Source organism: Pistacia vera, unplaced genomic scaffold, assembly GCF_008641045.1.
Source record: "Pistacia vera cultivar Batoury unplaced genomic scaffold, PisVer_v2 Contig646, whole genome shotgun sequence".
Lineage (NCBI taxonomy): Eukaryota > Viridiplantae > Streptophyta > Magnoliopsida > Sapindales > Anacardiaceae > Pistacia > Pistacia vera.
Window position 1 is genome coordinate 514,712 of NW_022196497.1, and position 18,702 is coordinate 533,413.

Genomic DNA, 18,702 nt, shown 5'->3' on the forward strand with positions numbered 1-18,702 from the left:
AACACTGATCTTCGTTAACCACCCCTTGTGGCCTTGATGAAGTGAATGATAGATTGAGGAGTTAAAAGACTAAGGAGTCTTAGGTTTCAGTCGTAGCAAGGACAAGGGATGGCCACCAATAACATTGATTTTAATCTATATAAAATATTATTTGATCATCTTTGATTCATGAAATAGCATGTTTACCCTTATTATTGTTATCTTTGGAATATGTTATTTTTTAAATTAATTATTGAAAGATTCATCAAAAACCCAAATTACAATAATAATTTAAGTAATAAAAAAATTTGTCAAGAATTAATCAAACCAATAATTATTAGGCTTGGAGGAAAAACCCAATGAGATGGAGATGGAGTGGCCATAAAACCTAGTTTTGTGCGGTGGGGAATGCACAACAAATTTCGAAGCTACAAATAGTAGTGGGAGAAATTATATTTATGCCCATAGAATCAGGGATATGAGAGGGGGTGAATGAATGTGAGAATTTATAGAAACTTGGCCTGGAGTTGACCCAACCTCGATAACAATTACATAACATACAAAATACATATAATTAATTATATTCTTTTCTTTATTTATAACCTTACCCAATCCTAATATGTGATTGATTTTACACATTTGCCTTCTTAGGGGTTTTGCTAATATTTCGTTAAACTTTAAGGGAGGTGAGAGATAGTAACTCTTTTAAAAATGATAGGGGTGAGCATAGACAGTGGGTAGAATTGGAACCTGCAGGTAGAACCGAAACTAAAACCAAAACCTAACCTAGAACCGACACTGTGTGGGTAGGTTCTGGTTTCGATTTTTACATGTTCAAAAATGGAACCTAGGAAAAGAACTTGAAGCGGGTATCTTGCTTGGAACCTGTTTGTATTTTGGTTTTGATTAAGAAATTTTATGTGAATTGTGGTGAATTGATTGAATTCAAATATTGCCTAGAGATTGGAGGATTTATGAGTCACATTGGACACAAATGAATGAGTAATCAAAAGTTGAAAACTACTAAATGTAGGTTTTCTTAATTTGTTAGGGTTGTATTTGTAAACTTTTAAGGTATTTTTGTCATTTTTTAAACTAATAGTGGGGTAATTGATTTTTTATAGGATACCTGGGCAAGGAACCAGAACCTGCATTTCAGGTTCCAATTCTCCCGAAAAATACAGGGTACTTGGAACCACTCACCCCTAAAAAAATAAGGATAGCTTTGTTTGTTTTCATAACTATCGGTGGAAAAGGGGGTTATCACAATAGTTTCAGGCTCAAAATAATTTGGCCTTTTTAAATGTGGCCCTTATTGTTGAGGATACTTTCGTCTATTCGTATTGGGACGATTACAAAAACCCTAACTGGCTCCCTCTTCTGTTTTTAGCTCCCCCGCCTCTTTAACTATCCTCAGATTCATCAGCCCCTCCATCGGCCTCAGCAAACCACAACACTGCAATGGTTCTGTCTTTCACTCACTCACTCTTTCAAGCAAAGTTTTTATCGTTTCGTACTTGTATGAAAATTTCCGTATCATTTTATTGACTGTGTTTATGTTTTTATGTTATTAAATCAGGCGTCGGAGAAGAAGCTTGCGAACCCAATGAGAGAAATAAAAGTACAGAAGCTGGTACTCAACATCTCCGTGGGTGAAAGTGGGGATAGACTCACCCGTGCCGCCAAGGTTCTCGAACAACTCAGTGGCCAAACCCCTGTCTTTTCCAAGGCTAGGTACACTGTCAGGTCCTTTGGAATCAGGAGGAACGAAAAGATTGCCTGTTACGTTACCGTTAGAGGAGACAAGGCGATGCAGCTTTTGGAAAGCGGTTTGAAGGTTAAGGAGTACGAACTTTTGAGACGCAACTTCAGCGAAACTGGCTGCTTCGGTTTCGGTATTCAGGAGCACATTGATCTCGGTATCAAGTAAGTTCCATTTTATTCGTTATTTGTTCATTTCCATTGAGTCTTGTTTATCATTACTTTTCCATACTTCAAGCAATGCACAGGTAAATCAGGAAAAAAAATATTCCATTTGCAGTATTGGGTGTATGTTTCTAGCGAGAAAATTTTCCATATGCTCACTATTATGCTTTAGTGTTTTAAGTTTTTAGGCTTTATCAGTTGAGATGATGTAGTAAAATAGTGATGCAACTTATGATTTTCCTGAAGATTGAGTGAGCATAGAAATATGTGTGTTCACATATTAATCTGAAATTCATGCCTATGTTGAAGTCAAATGCAGGGTTGATGCTGACTTGAAGCTCATACATATATGTCCTATTCGGAACATATGGAAGTCATCGCATACATTGTGGCTTCTGTGTCTTTATGGAAGTTATTCTTTAGTCTATTTCAGTTCCAGTGTCTTGCATTTCCTTTATGGATGAGGGGGTGTACCTTAGAACTAGATTGCCACACTCAAGGGATATGAATGTTTTATAAATTTCATAAGGATTACTTACTGACATTGCTAGGGTTCAGTTCTGACTTACTAAACCCTAGCATGTCTATATATAATATGTTCTTTTTTCTAGACTGTAAGGACTGAAGTTCTTGTTGAAAATAGTAGTCTCTCAGGATGTCATATTTCGGACTAAGCTACCAACATTGCTCTTGTAGTCTTGTTATGGATCAACTGGACGAGATAGGCATATGCTGCATACGTATTTACTAATATGGTTCTTTTGTGTACTACTTCAATTTGGCTTCTAGTATGAATAATTTAATTATGTATTGTCTTGTAGAATGAGATCATTACAAAGAAATAGTACAGATTTTCTTATTTCTGCATGGTTGTTATGAGTGTATTAGGGATCTCAGGTTCTGAGGTCTCACTCTGGGATTTTAAGGTTAAATGTTGTATTGTATCTTCTCTTTTCAGGTATGATCCTTCAACTGGTATCTATGGTATGGATTTCTATGTCGTTCTTGAGCGCCCAGGATATCGTGTTGGTCGCCGCCGCAGATGCAAGGCACGTGTTGGAATTCAGCATAGAGTTACAAAGGAGGATGCAATGAAGTGGTTCCAGGTGAAATATGAAGGAGTCATCCTTAACAAGGCCCAAAACATTGGAGCTTAAGAAGAAGTGTTACAGACTTGTTGAGTTGTTACTTTTTAAAGTTTTGGCCAGTTGTCTGATTTATGTTTATGAGCAGTTTATGTTTTCTCTGAAGAGATTTGAATTGGTGGATTTTGAAGTACTATATGTGGTGGTCTTTTGGTTATTTATTAGAAAATGGTAGTAATGCTTACTTCTTGCCTTGATACTCGGTGCAACAACTTGTATCTGTTTGCATTGCAGCTTAAGAAAATTTTAACTTGGCCGGATGACATGTTCCCAGCATTGTTTTAAAAACCGGACTGGAGGGCAACCCTCTCTGTTGGCCAGGTCACGGTTCAACCAGTCCAACCGGTTGGACTGATTACGTCAGCACATTTTTAAATCATACTGTTATATACTAAGTGCTAACCTAACATTTCGAATTCCTCTTCCAGTAAGTTGAGTAATTAAAAGCTAGCCTTCCAACCATTACAATTGGCTTGTTGAAACTTTATTTGTATTACAACCAATGTTTTAAAACCCGGCCCGGCCCGGCCGGTTGAATCGGGACCCGGAAGCTTCAACGGGTTGGGTTTAATTTTTTCCTATTCATCCAATACCCTAGGATTTCCGGTGATGATCGGCGAACAATTAACTGTCGGCATGTTGGGGCTTTTGAAGATCAATGTCCAGTGAATGTAATGGTGGTGAAAGAGTTGATTTCCGGTGAGTAAATCGACCGGAAATCGAACAAAACTGGTAGTGACAACGATGAGATTTTTCCGGTGATTGACAGGGCTAACGGCGGTGGGGTGAGGTGGGTTTTGGTCGGAAGGAAAAAGGGAGTAATTCTGGGGTGATGGGGAGGGTTGTTGTTGCCGGAATCGATGGGATCTGGCCTGGAATGCCGAAGTCGACGTCGGTGAGATCTGGCCAAAATCGAACCTATTTCGGCCAGATCTTGGGTATATTTTGATGGAAATGGACTCAAGGGACGATTGAGGTTGCATCTGGGGTGTCGCCGCCGCTAATCAGTCTCCAGTCGATTTGCAGTTGGGGTGTGTTTGATAAATTTCAAACCTATAGGGACTTCACTTAATTTTTAGGGGTATATTTGCTTAATTTTAAAAGTTTTTGTCAACCGGTTTGACCGTTGGTCAAACCGAGACCCGGAAGCTTTGCCGGGTTTTACCCCAGGTTGGGTTTTAAAACATTGATTACAACAACTATAAGATTAAAACATTTACAACACCCATCTAAATAAGTTGTGTAATGGCTACAAACTGGGATTGTACATTGTCCCCAATTCTTTACACTAAAGCATGGACAGTTTACTTTATGGCTTCCAAATGATAAAAAGGATGAGTAAAATTTCAAAATCTGCAAAAATGATAAAGTAAACATAAGGTAGATCTTTTTATTTGCATATAAAAGTTATACAGTGGCTTGAATTCTAGTTCTGAAAATGCCTCTTTTTAATACAAATAAAATTATATGAAAACCAAGGCAAAAATAATTCATAAGTTTGGAAATCACAGAGCTTGAAGGACATCCGAAGAGACACCTTCAAATGATTGAATCCATATGGCAAAATGTTACCAAATTTCACAAACAATCCACTATCTGCAACGCATCATTCAGAAAGGGTAATCTGAAAGTACTAAGATTGTAATATATACTTCCCATACATCACTTCCACCCAAACAATAAAAAGTGATGCAACTTATGATTTTCCTGAAGATTGAGTGAACATAGAAATATGTGTGTTCACATATTAATCTGAAATTCATGCCTATGTTGAAGTCAAATGCAGGGTTGATGCGGACTGAAGCTCAAAATATGTAAATTGTCATAAATAAAATAAAATAAAATAAAATTTTGCATCTCCAAAATCAACACAAACTCTAATCAAAGCACCACATCTCATTCAACAACCACCATTGGCCTCTCCTTCTCCACCATCACCTCCCCCGCCATCTCCTCCTCCTCCGCTTGCCATTGAGCTTGATCAAATCATCAGCAACACCACCATCAAGAGAGCCTTCAACACCTATGACGCTACAACTTATAATTTCATCATCATGGGAAACTACAAAGGAGGGCTCAACGCATTCGCCATTGTTGGCCTTTCTTCAAAGTACAACTTTGATACAATCAAGAGGTATATATAAAGTTACTCCCAACATTGATCTTCGTTAATCACCCCTTGTGGCCTTGATGAAGTGAATGATAGATTGAGGAGTTAAGAGACTACGGAGTCTTAGGTTTCAATCGTAGCAAGGACAAGGGATGGCCACCAATAACATTGATTTTAATCGATATAAAATATTATTTGATCATCTTTGATTCATGAAATAACATGTTTACCCTTATTGTTGTTATCTTTGGAATATGTTATTTTTTAAATTAATTATTGAAAGATTCATCAAAAACCCAAATTACAATAATAATTTAAGTAATAAAAAAATTTGTCAAGAATTAATCAAACCAATAATTATTAGGCTTGGAGGAAAAACCCAATGAGATGGAGATGGAGTGGCCATAAAACCTAGTTTTGTGCGGTGGGGAATGCACAACAAATTTCGAAGCTACAAATAGTAGTGGAAGAAATTATATTTATGCCCATAGAATCAGGGATATGAGAGGGATGAATGAATGTGAGAATTTATAGAAACTTGGCCTCGAGTTGACCCAACCTCGATAACAATTACATAACATACGAAATACATAAAATTAATTATATTCTTTTCTTTATTTAAACAATTTAACCTTACCCAATCCTAAAATGTGATTGATTTTACACATTTGCCTTCTTAGGGGTTTTGCTAATATTTCGTTAAACTTTAGGCGAGGTGAGAGATAATAACTCTTTTAAAAATGATAGGGATGAGCATGGACAACAGGTAGAATCGGAACCTACGGGTAGAACCGAAACCAAAACCAAAACCTAACCTAGAACAGACACTATGTGGGTAGGTTATGGTTCCGATTTTTACATGTTCTGAAACCGAAACCTAGGAAAAGAACTTGAAGCGGGTATCTTGATTGGAACCTGTTTGTGTTTTGGTTTTGATTAAGAAATTTTATGTGAATTGTGGTGAATTGATTGAATTCAAATGTTGCCTAGAGATTAAAGGATTTATGAGTCATAGTGGATACAAATGAATAAGTAATCAAAAGTTGAAAACTACTAAATATAGGTTTTCTTAATTTGTTAGGGTTGTATTTGTAAACTTTTAAGGTATTTTTGTTATTTTTTAAACTAATAGTGGGGTAATTGATTTTTTACAGGGTACCTGGGTAAGGAACTGGAACCTGTATTTTAGGTTCTGGTTCCAACCTGATTCCCCTGAAAAATACAGGGTACTCAGAACCACTCAACCCTAAAAAATGAGGATAGCCTTGTTTGTTTTCATAACTATCGGTGGAAAAGGGGGTTGTCACAGTAGGTTCAGGGTCAAAATAATTTGGCCTTTTTAAATATGGCCCTTATTGTTGAGGATACTTTCGTCTATTCGTATTGGGACGATTACAAAAACCCTAACTGGCTCCCTCTCCCTCATCTGGTTTTAGCTTCCCCGCCTCTTTAACTATCCTCAGATTCATCAGCCCCTCCATCGGCCTCAGCAAACCACAACACTGCAATGGTTCTGTCTTTCACTCACTCACTCTTTCAAGCAAAGTTTTTATCGTTTCGTACTTGTATGAAAATTTCCGTATCATTTAATTGACTGTGTTTATGTTTTTATGTTATTAAATCAGGCGTCGGAGAAGAAGCTTGCGAACCCAATGAGAGAAATAAAAGTACAGAAGCTGGTACTCAACATCTCCGTGGGTGAAAGTGGGGATAGACTCACCCGTGCCGCCAAGGTTCTCGAACAACTCAGTGGCCAAACCCCTGTCTTTTCCAAGGCTAGGTACACTGTCAGGTCCTTTGGAATCAGGAGGAACGAAAAGATTGCCTGTTACGTTACCGTTAGAGGAGACAAGGCGATGCAGCTTTTGGAAAGCGGTTTGAAGGTTAAGGAGTACGAACTTTTGAGACGCAACTTCAGCGAAACTGGCTGCTTCGGTTTCGGTATTCAGGAGCACATTGATCTCGGTATCAAGTAAGTTCCATTTTATTCGTTATTTGTTCATTTCCATTGAGTCTTGTTTATCATTACTTTTCCATACTTCAAGCAATGCACAGGTAAATCAGGAAAAAAAATATTCCATTTGCAGTATTGGGTGTATGTTTCTAGCGAGAAAATTTTCCATATGCTCACTATTATGCTTTAGTGTTTTAAGTTTTTAGGCTTTATCAGTTGAGATGATGTAGTAAAATAGTGATGCAACTTATGATTTTCCTGAAGATTGAGTGAGCATAGAAATATGTGTGTTCACATATTAATCTGAAATTCATGCCTATGTTGAAGTCAAATGCAGGGTTGATGCTGACTTGAAGCTCATACATATATGTCCTATTCGGAACATATGGAAGTCATCGCATACATTGTGGCTTCTGTGTCTTTATGGAAGTTATTCTTTAGTCTATTTCAGTTCCAGTGTCTTGCATTTCCTTTATGGATGAGGGGGTGTACCTTAGAACTAGATTGCCACACTCAAGGGATATGAATGTTTTATAAATTTCATAAGGATTACTTACTGACATTGCTAGGGTTCAGTTCTGACTTACTAAACCCTAGCATGTCTATATATAATATGTTCTTTTTTCTAGACTGTAAGGACTGAAGTTCTTGTTGAAAATAGTAGTCTCTCAGGATGTCATATTTCGGACTAAGCTACCAACATTGCTCTTGTAGTCTTGTTATGGATCAACTGGACGAGATAGGCATATGCTGCATACGTATTTACTAATATGGTTCGTTTGTGTACTACTTCAATTTGGCTTCTAGTATGTAATAATTTAATTATGTATTGTCTTGTAGAATGAGATTGTTACAAAGAAATAGTACAGATTTTCTTATTTATGCATGGTTGTTATGAGTGTATTAGGGATCTCAGGTTCTGAGGTCTCACTCTGGAATTTTGAAGTTAATGGTCGTACTGTGTTTTATCTCACTCTGGGATTTTAAAGTTAACTGTTGTATTGTATCTTCTCTTTTCAGGTATGATCCTTCAACTGGTATCTATGGTATGGATTTCTATGTTGTTCTTGAGCGCCCAGGATATCGTGTTGGTCGCCGCCGCAGATGCAAGGCACGTGTTGGAATTCAGCATAGAGTTACAAAGGAGGATGCAATGAAATGGTTCCAGGTGAAATATGAAGGAGTCATCCTTAACAAGGCCCAAAACATTGGAGCTTAAGAAGAAGTGTTACAGACTTGTTGAGTTGTTACTTTTTAAAGTTTTGGCCAGTTGTCTGATTTATGTTTATGAGCAGTTTATGTTTTCTCTGAAGAGATTTGAATTGGTGGATTTTGAAGTACTATATGTGGTGGTCTTTTGGTTATTTATTAGAAAATGGTAGTAATGCTTACTTCTTGCCTTGATACTCGGTGCAACAACTTGTATCTGTTTGCATTGCAGCTTAAGAAAATTTTAACTTGGCCGGATGACATGTTCCCCAGCATTGTTTTAAAAACCGGACTGGAGGCAACCCTCTCTGTTGGCCAGGTCACGGTTCAACCAGTCCAACGGTTGGCTGTTACGTCAGCACATTTTTAAATCATACTGTTATATACTAAGTGCTAACCTAACATTTCGAATTCCTCTTCCAGTAAGTTGAGTAATTAAAAGCTAGCCTTCCAACCATTACATTGGCTTGTTGAAACTTTATTTGTATTACAACCAATGTTTTAAAACCCCCGGCCCGGCCCGCCGGTTGAATCGGGACCCGGAGCTTCAACGGGTTGGGTTTAATTTTTTCCTATTCATCCAATACCCTAGGATTTCCGGTGATGATCGGCGAAAAATTAACTGTCGGCATGTTGGGGCTTTTGAAGATCAATGTCCAGTGAATGTAATGGTGGTGAAAGTGTGATTTCCGTGAGTAAATCGACCGGAAATCGAACAAAACTGGTAGTGACAACGATGAGATTTTTCCGGTGATGACAGGGCTAACGGCGGTGGGGTGAGGTGGGTTTTGGTCGGAAGAAAAAGGGTAATTCTGGGGTGATGGGGAGGTTGTTGTTGCCGGAATCGATGGGATCTGGCCTGGAACCGAAGTCGACGTCGGTGATCTGGCCAAAATCGAACCTATTTCGGCCAGATCTTGGGTTAATTTGATGGAAATGGACTCAAGGGACGATTGAGGTTGCATCTGGGGTGTCGCCGCCGCTAATCAGTCTCCAGCGATTTGCAGTTGGGGTGTGTTTGATAATTTCAAACCTATAGGGACTTCACTTAATTTTTAGGGGTATATTTGCTTAATTTAAAAGTTTGTCAACCGTTTTGACCGTTGGTCAAACCGAGACCCGGAAGCTTTGCGGGTTTACCCCAGGTTGGGTTTTAAAACATTGATTACAACAACTATAAGATAAAACATTTAACACCCATCTAAATAAGTTGTGTAATGGCTACAAACTGGGATTGTACATTGTCCCAATTCTTTACACTAAAGCATGGACAGTTTACTTTATGGCTTCCATGATAAAAAGGATGAGTAAAATTTCAAAATCTGCAAAAATGATAAAGTAAACATAAGGTAGATCTTTTTATTTGCATATAAAAGTTATACAGTCTTGAATTCTAGTTCTGAAAATGCTCTTTTTATAACAATAAAATTATATGAAAACCAAGGCAAAAATATTCATAAGTTTGAAATCACAGAGCTGAAGGACATCCGAAGAGACACCTTCAATGATTGAATCCATATGGCAAAAGTTACCAAATTTCACAAACAATCCACTATCTGCAACGCACTCTTCAGAAAGGGTAATCTGAAAGTACTAAGATTGTAATATATACTTCCCATACATCACTTCCACCCAAACATGCAACAGCACCACAACAGTCGAACAATTCCCATGCCAAAAATAATCTCCATACATCACTTCCACCCAAACAGCAACAGCACCAAACAAACGGTAGCTTTAAAAATTGTACAATAAAATATCCAGTACTGCCCGGATAATGGGGTGCGAATTCTGTTAATAAATTGTAGCTCAAATAGTCAAACTTACTCTCTATTAAAAAAGGACAAAGAGAAAGCACACATTTTAAATTTCACAGCAAAGGTCCCGAAGATTACAACTCACCTTGAATCAAATTGGATTGTCAAGACATGCATGCCAATCAGCCTTCATGCGTCGATTTCCGGCGAGGGAGGAACGCGTCGTCGATTTCCAGCTAGGGAGGAACGTGTCGTCGCGATTTCAGAGACTTGAGTTGCGATCGATTTCAGCAACGAATGGTTGTGATTTCAGCAAGGGATGGTTGCGATTTCAGCAAGATTGAGTTTTGATTTGTGATTATTTTCAGATTTTCGCCATTTCATTCAAATTTTTTCAAAGTTTTTTGCGCGTAGAGGAACTGAGGAAAAAGAAATGCGCAGCGCAAAGGGAGAAAGTGAGAAATTTAGGGTTTTTTCATTTTTCAGATTGGGCCGGTTTTTCTTGCGGTCTGGTTGGACCGGCGGTCCAGCACTGTTCACGCGGTCCAATGACGGGTTAAAACGGTTTATTGCATAATAGCGGGTTTTATGCTGACTCGAATCGGACACATGATAGGTTCACGGTCCAACCGGTTGGACCGACCGGTTCGGTCCAACTTTTAAAACAGTGGTTCCCACCCGAAGTTTGCCCTAATGACAATTTATTACCCAAAAAACTTGAAAACGACAATTACGCACCAACTGGCAATATTTGTGAGACAATTACTCATCTGTCGTTAAGATTTGTTAATAAAATTTGGTACAATAATTGTAAAGATGAAAATACCCTTTCCTTTTTTAATCTAAGTCCCAAGTCTTATTTGTCTAGTTGGAATCGTGTCGGTTGGATGTGGTTTGATCAAGATCGCACATGGCCAGATGCGATTTGGCCTAAATTGTGCATCGTAACGTGTACATAGACATGAGTTGAAGGATGATCGGTGATAAATGGTTGGGTTTTCCGGTCAAATTCAATCACTAAAACACTTCAATTAATACCCAAACAAACCCTAAACTTCAATTTCATCAAACAACAATCATCAACAACCAATTTCAAAAAAATGCAACAAACACTAGACTGAGCGTTGGACAATGAATGATGGGCTATTGAGGCTGGGAAGGTTATGGGTTTTGTAGGGGGAAGCTGCTGAGCCAAAGGGTGGTGGTAGTTGGGATTGTTGACACCGGAATCGATAAAAAAAAAGGCTAGAATTACGTGAGTCAACCTTACATGGCAATCAGCGATAGAGGGGTGGTTGCTCGGGAAAGAGAGGGGTTTCGTTAAGGGGGTTGTGGGGAGTCTGTTGGTGGTGATAGGGATGCTCAACGACATTGGATTCAAGCCAAGTTGGCCTGAATACGGTAGGCGCACGATAGGAGTGGGTTGCACAAAGGCAACGCGAATTTGGCCAATTTTGACAAGAAGAACAGTCAAATGGGGCTTGGGAAGGTTTAGATCAAAGCTGGGGATATTCTTCTTGCCGAAATTGGTGAGAATTCCAGCGAGAGGCAGTCAAAAGGCCGACAACAATTGCCGGCAATGGGTCGTTTTGAGAGATAAGTTACTATATACTTTTTCAGTTCAAGTTAATGGACATAATTAACAGTTAGTGAATAATTGTCGTTTTCAAACTTTTTGGGTAGTAAATTCTCGATAGGGCAAACTTTGGGTGGAAACAGTCGTTCGGCCTTTTAACATCCTAAGGAAATTTTGGTAGTCTCTGCAAGGATTGTGGCATGTTGGTCTGTGATTTAGTGGCACGTTCTGGTAGCAATTGCCTCCAAATTCTGAGTTAAGTTTACATACCCTTAAAATAACTTATTGATATAAAGTAGTTATATAAGAACATTGGGAATAATGTATTTGATGTATCTTGCTGAATTAGTTGGAAAGATAAAAGCTGCCAAGGATAATGATGCAGAAATGCACAAACTAATTTAACCAGAATTTGTTGTAATGAAATTTGGACAACTTTAAGGCGAAAAAAAAAAAAAAAAAAAAAAAAAAAAAAAAAAAAAAAAAAAAAAAAAAAACACAAAAGGAAAAGAAACGAACCTACACAAAAACAAACATGAGAATAGGAGCACCAAGCATTGGTCACATCAATTTCTTTCAGATCGTTAACTGCAGTTCAGGCTCCTGGTTTTTTATGCGCGTCAAAACTCACTAGTTCAGGACGGCTAATGGTCCTCTCAGGACCTCAGCAATTTAATGAGCTCACTCTTCTTCAGCCTTGAGTAGCCTTTGAACCCTCTAGCCTTTGCCAGTTCTTTCAGCTGAGGAAGTTTCAATTCCTCCACTCTTGGCAACTTTAACTGCTCACTTTCTGCCATGTTTGCTGATGCTTCACTGTTCGGCTCAAGAACTTTGCCTCTTGGGGTTGAAGCAGATGGTATGGGAGATCTCTTAACAAAAGTAGATGGTAACCTAGCCAACTTGAAGTTTTTGACAGGTTCATTATTTAGTGTTTCCTGCTCTTTCACCTCCCCATCCTTGACCGAACTTGTGTCTACAAAAATAAGTATCTGAATAAATAATAATAAGGGGTAAAACAGAAAAAAAATTCCCATTATGTTTTAACATGGAACTGAAAGCCAAATTCTCAATTGTGTGTTGATAGAATGGTAGTAGCAGCAGTTCTGTTACAATGTTTGCCATGGTAATTATGGTTTATAGAAGTAGCAATAACATCAGTTTTCCGATCCACATTTTTTTCCATGCTCTTTCTAAAGATTTGACGGAAAATGAATTGAAGAGAAGTTAACTAAAAGTAATTATTTTTTCCATTTTGCTAGTAACTCATAATGCAAAGAGCTACATGCTTTATATCCACTCCTCTGGTATCTACCATACTAAACCAAATATATTAATAAAATTAAGAAGATATCAAACTACTAGTAAGAATACTATATTAATTATGTAGCTTCAAAGATCAATCTACATCACCTTTTACTTCCTTCTGTGTATGGAGAAGAACATCAATAACTGATTCAACTGTGCGCTTACCATCAGATGGGATGCGATCTCTCTTCTTCATGCTCACAGACTCTCCCTTTGATACTGAAGACTGAATCTGTTTGAAAAGAGCAATTATCTCTTCCTGGTTAGATGAGCTTGATGCTTGACCATCAGATAATTGAGGTCTCTTATTTCCATCCCCTTTCTTCTTTCTTCCAGCAGCAGAACCTTTCTGGGGTGGCCGGTCTCTTCTATTTTCATCAGATCTTATGCTTACAATGGTTAACTTATGAGGGTTCTTTTGGAAGCCAAAAGGTGAAGTGCAATCTGCAATCTCTGCCAAATTGAACAAGCTGCATCAAAGAATGATCTCTCAGTCTGTGATTTACAAAATATCTGGTCCAAGGACATATCTACCTGCTGATATCCAGACTTCACAGAAAGTCAACCATGAAGTTGGACACAATAGATACTAACCAACGAAAAGAGAATAAACAACATTTCAGAAAGAAAATAAAGCCCAAGTCTCTTAAAGAGACAGATATATACAGTGAGATAATACTTTAGTTTGTGAACTAACTTAAAGATGATAGCAATGCATATAGTGGCTGCTATCAAACTTTCAAGTTTCAAGTAGCCTAACATCGATTTTAAAGTAGGAAAACAAAAAACCTATCCAGGTCCTGGGATTGTAGGACTTATTTTAGTTATTAAAAGATCATAATTATAAAAAATGGAGCCATAAACTTGTTGGTCAAACAACATAATCTCTGATAGCCATGGACTGTGAACAACAAAAAAATCACCCAAGCATTCCTGGATTTTAGGTTAGCCTGCTTTGATGCAGGTTTCCCATCAGAGGTTTAAACAATTACCAAGCTGATAAAACATTAGCCAGAGATGATTGAAAATGTTTCATGAGGCTGAGGTCATCCCAACTCACGTAATGAAAGGTACCATATCACATACTAAATCGACTTGAAACATACCAACTTGAACGAAAAACCCTATGATTGGTATCCTGGGATACATTTACAGATTTTATCAACAACAATTAAGAATCTCAATCAAAGCTAAATTAATCCATTACATGAAGCCTTTAAAAGCAAACAATCATGTTACAAAAGATTGATCAGTAGTTGAGGCTTCCATACCAGAACTTGAGATCATATGTCCCTAGTAAAGTGGGACACTCAATGTTCAACATCAAAATCACAAGCAGACGTGAAGTATTATTTGGGATGTACAATAATGAAAAGATGAACTTTCCCCATATTACATACATACAGCACTAAAATCAGAAACCCACAGAACTATTTAAGCTTTCAGCACTAAGAATCCAAACAAATTCTAGGAAATGAGATTTCTGTAACTAAGAAACGAAGTAATTGTTTAGGGATAACTTACTACCTCTTGGTGAGAAAACGGGCCTTCCCAACTTCAGCTGCTTGCTGAAAGATAACAAAGATTGAGGATAAAATGCAACTGCACCCATAATTTTCCCACAAAATCTCAAATTCTTCTTAACCGGAAAAGAAAGGGTCTCGAGTCTCTTGACTAACCCGCTATATAAAAAGCTCAATATTGGTTTTTTTTTTTCTTCTTATACCGTAAAAAATAGTAGGTCCACAACTTTCTACAGCACGTGCAAACCACGTACTAAACCCTGGGATGTTTGGTTATGTTACCTTGCTATATACGTACAATGTTTATCCAGTTCTTTTGAGTGTTGAGAAAATGCTGATTTTCCTGTCTAGAACCGCGCCAAACTTGTTCTGTTTCTCTCCAACTAATCAAAACTGCAGAAAAAAGTTTTCTAGCTCTCAGAATGGTTTCGTTTGCTTTAAAAAACCATCTTCAAGACCCATTTTTGAATCATCAAATTTGCACAGTTCTCTTACCACAAACTCTAACTCTGCTTCACTCACAAAACCCATTGATCACAAAACTGTTGATTACAATAATAAAATCTGTAGGTTTTGTGAGGTGGGTAATCTTAAAAAAGCCATGGAATTACTTTACAGCTCTCAAAAATCTGAACTTGAATCAAAAACTTATTGTTCCATATTGCAGCTTTGTGCTGAACTTAAGTCACTAGAAGATGGTGAAAAGGTTCATTCAGTTATTTGTGATAATGGCATTGAAGTTGATGTTGTTTTGGGTTCAAAACTTGTGTTTATGTATGTAAGTTGTGGAGCTTTGAAAGAAGGTAGACGTGTTTTTAATAAGATAGTTAATGGAAAGGTTTTCATATGGAATCTAATGATAAATGAGTATTCAAAGATTGGTAATTTTAAAGAGAGTATATATTTGTTCAAGGAGATGATAGGATTGGGAATTGAGGTGAATTCCTATACATTTTGTTTTGTTTTGAAGTGTTTTGCTGCTCAAAGAAGTGTAAAAGAAGGTGAATTGGTTCATGGGTATTTGTTGAAATTGGGTTTTGGATGCTATAACACTGTTGTGAATTCTTTGATTGCCTTTTATTTTAAGTGTAGAAGAGTGGAGAGTGCACGCAAGTTGTTTGATGAATTGAATGATCGAGATGTTGTTTCATGGAATTCTATGATAAGTGGTTATGTAGCTAATGATCTTGCTGAGAAGGGACTTGAGGTTTTCAAAGTAATGTTATATTCAGGTTTCAATGCGGATTTGGCTACATTGGTTACTGTCCTTTCAGGTTGTGCGGATTGTGGTGCTCTTACATTGGGTCGAACAGTTCATGCTATTGGAATGAAATCTCGTTTCGATAAGGAAATCACCTTTAAGAATACTTTATTGGATATGTATTCAAAGTGTGTCGATTTAGATGGTGCAGTTCGAGTTTTTGAGAAAATGGAAGATAGAAGTGTTGTGTCATGGACTTCCATGATAGCAGGTTATGCTCGAGAAGGTGTATCTGATGGGGCTATCAGATTGTTCCGTGAGATGGAAAGGGCGGGTGTTGAACCAGATGTATTTGCTATAGCAAGCATTCTTCATGCCTGTGCTTGTGAGGGTTTATTGGGGATTGGCAAGGATGTGCACAATTACATAAAGGAAAATGATATGCAATCAAGTTTGTATGTGTCTAATACCCTCATGGATATGTATGCCAAATGTGGAAGCATGGAAGATGCACAATCAGTGTTTTCTGAGATGCCTGTGAAGGACATTGTCTCATGGAATACAATGATTGGTGGTTACTCGAAAAACAGTTTTCCAAATGAGGCTCTGAATGTGTTTGTTGAAATGCTGCAGGAATTAGAACCTAATGGTAGAACAATGGCATGCGTTCTTCCTGCTTGCGCCAGCCTGTCTGCTTTAGAGAGAGGAAGAGAGATCCATGGTTACATATTGAGAAATGGATATTCATCAGATAGGCATGTTGCCAATGCAATTGTTGACATGTATGTTAAGAGTGGGGTATTAGTCCTTGCGCGATTGCTCTTTGATAGGATTCCTGTCAAGGATCTCATCTCATGGACTGTTATGATTGCTGGGTATGGTATGCATGGGTTTGGTAGAGAAGCTATTGCTACCTTCAATGAGATGAGAAATGCAGGCATTGAGCCTGATGAAGTTTCCTTCATATCGATATTGTATGCTTGCAGTCATTCTGGATTAGTTGATGAAGGATGGAGATTCTTTAATTTAATGAGATATGAGTTCAAAATTGAGCCCAAGTTGGAACATTATGCCTGTATGGTGGATCTTCTTTCCCGGACTGGGAACCTATCAAAAGCAAATCGTTTCATCGAAATGATGCCGATTGTACCAGATGCCACAGTCTGGGGAGCTTTACTATGTGGGTGCAGAATTCATCATGATGTTAAATTGGCAGAGAAAGTTGCTGAACATGTTTTTGAGCTGGAGCCAGAGAACACAGGATATTATGTACTTTTAGCAAATATCTATGCCGAAGCTGAAAAATGGGAAGAAATGAAAATATTACGAGAGAAAATTGGCCAGCGAGGCTTAAAAAAGAACCCAGGCTGTAGTTGGATAGAGATCAAGGGCAAAGTGAATATCTTTGTTGCTGGTGGTAGTTCACACCCTCAAGCCAAAAGAATAGAGTCTCTATTGAAGAGCTTAAAACAGAAGATGGAGGAGGAAGGTTACTTTCCTAAAACAAAGTTTGCTTTGATTAACGCGGATGAAATGGAAAAGGAAGTGGCTCTCTGCGGGCATAGTGAGAAATTAGCCATGGCTTTTGGAATATTGAGTTTGCCACCAGGCAGAACTATTCGGGTCACCAAGAATCTAAGAGTGTGCGGAGACTGTCATGAAATGGCTAAGTTTATGTCCAGAACAGCAAGGAGGGAGATTGTTTTGAGAGATTCTAATCGCTTTCACCATTTTAAGGACGGGCATTGTTCTTGCAGAGGTTTCTGGTGAGGCAAATGGGTTAGGAGTTTTCATATAAAGGAGCCCACTATCTAGATAAAGTTTCAAGACTCTTGCCTGTTAACAAGTTGGTCCTCAAGAACGAATCAGTAGATTGTTGTAAATTATGGTTCTTTGACAGTTTAACATCCCTGGTGAAAATTCATAGGTTTTATCCATCAATTGAGCAAGAGATACTATTTACAGTCTATATAGAGATGTAATGCGGCAATATAGCCAGGCTTTCCCAATTGAGGAGAATTTGTAAATCATTGATGGTCAAATTGTATGTCGATAGAAATAGGGCTATTTTTGTTTGTGCTGAATAAGTCATTATATTTGAGAGGGCAGATCTCTTTCAGTCAATTTTATCTTTCCTTAATATGGTGTCTATTTAACTTCATTCTTGAAATCAATCACCTTTTTATAAGGGTATTTAAAAGCAAGGCTGGCTTCATGAAAGACAAGTGAGTTCATGATTTTGCCAAAGCAAGTACTTGACATTGCAGTTAAAAATTGGAAATGCAGTTAAGCAAACAGAGCAAATAATGACTACTAATGGCCGCAAGAGTTCCCCAAGCAAAATGTGATTAAGAATTATGAATATTTACTCTTTCATAAGTTCAGTAGGATCATCTTAATCACTCATATCCTCTGGAAACTAATATTTAGGGCCACTATATCTCCATTTAACTTAAAATCCATGATGACTGCCCACCCAACACCTCGCTAGAAATCATTCCTGAGAATTAAGATCATTTGAAGTGAATTCTTTCTTAAGCTTGTTCCCAAGTTCCAGAGTCATCTTCAAGCAATGTTCTTTTCCATTTCTCTGCCTCTAAGGCCCACCATTCTACACATATTTTGACTCATCAGCAACTCCATGGCATATGAGATATATAGGATCTACGATAACATCATATTACATTAAATGGATATTTGGAAAATGACATCTCAGCATCTAACATTCTTTGTTCTCCATTTTTTTTTTATGAACTGTCATGATAACCATCCCTTTATTTCTGGTAAACTTTAACCACAGGATGGGCTTTTCCTGAAAGCAGAGAGAGAGATGGCAATGATTGTGGTCATTAACTTTGTTTAAAATTAACATTTAAGCATCTTCTTTATGATTATAAACCATAATTTATAATCATAATATATTTTGGTGTCATCAGAATTTAGCAACAATCTTTATACTGCTGCCATTCAACACAAGCATGAAAATAATACACTCAGAACTGAGCTGAAACTGAAAC

The 18,702-nt window shown here is 37.7% G+C and overlaps 4 protein-coding genes across 5 annotated transcripts; 3 read left to right on the forward strand and 1 right to left on the reverse strand.

The window, feature by feature from the left end:
- The first annotated feature begins 1,359 nt into the window (after positions 1-1,359).
- On the forward strand, positions 1,360-3,247 carry LOC116111628 (60S ribosomal protein L11). Its single transcript, XM_031397786.1, has 3 exons — positions 1,360-1,443; positions 1,559-1,905; positions 2,864-3,247. Exons 1-3 carry the CDS (start codon positions 1,441-1,443, stop codon positions 3,060-3,062), a joined length of 549 nt encoding a protein of 182 aa, XP_031253646.1. The 5' UTR covers positions 1,360-1,440; the 3' UTR covers positions 3,063-3,247.
- A 3,271-nt stretch (positions 3,248-6,518) lies between these two features.
- Positions 6,519-8,518, forward strand: LOC116111627 (60S ribosomal protein L11). The gene is made up of 3 exons (XM_031397784.1): positions 6,519-6,670; positions 6,786-7,132; positions 8,135-8,518. Exons 1-3 carry the CDS (start codon positions 6,668-6,670, stop codon positions 8,331-8,333), a joined length of 549 nt encoding a protein of 182 aa, XP_031253644.1. The 5' UTR covers positions 6,519-6,667; the 3' UTR covers positions 8,334-8,518.
- Positions 8,519-12,260: 3,742 nt separating this feature from the next.
- LOC116111637 (SAP-like protein BP-73) lies at positions 12,261-14,648 on the reverse strand. 2 transcript variants are annotated; one of them, XM_031397797.1, is made up of 3 exons: positions 14,489-14,648; positions 13,127-13,414; positions 12,261-12,629 (listed from the first exon to the last, which is right to left on the reverse strand). In XM_031397797.1, the coding sequence occupies exons 1-3, from the start codon at positions 14,571-14,573 to the stop codon at positions 12,313-12,315; spliced, it is 690 nt and encodes a 229-aa protein (XP_031253657.1). In that variant the 5' UTR covers positions 14,574-14,648; the 3' UTR covers positions 12,261-12,312. The 2 variants fall into 2 exon arrangements, with proteins under 2 accessions (XP_031253657.1, XP_031253656.1); XM_031397796.1 differs by having other exon boundaries at positions 13,067-13,414.
- Positions 14,649-14,773: 125 nt separating this feature from the next.
- On the forward strand, positions 14,774-17,718 carry LOC116111634 (pentatricopeptide repeat-containing protein DOT4, chloroplastic). Its single transcript, XM_031397793.1, has one exon. The coding sequence runs from the start codon at positions 14,816-14,818 to the stop codon at positions 17,453-17,455; it is 2,640 nt and encodes an 879-aa protein (XP_031253653.1). The 5' UTR covers positions 14,774-14,815; the 3' UTR covers positions 17,456-17,718.
- The last annotated feature ends 984 nt before the right edge of the window (positions 17,719-18,702 follow it).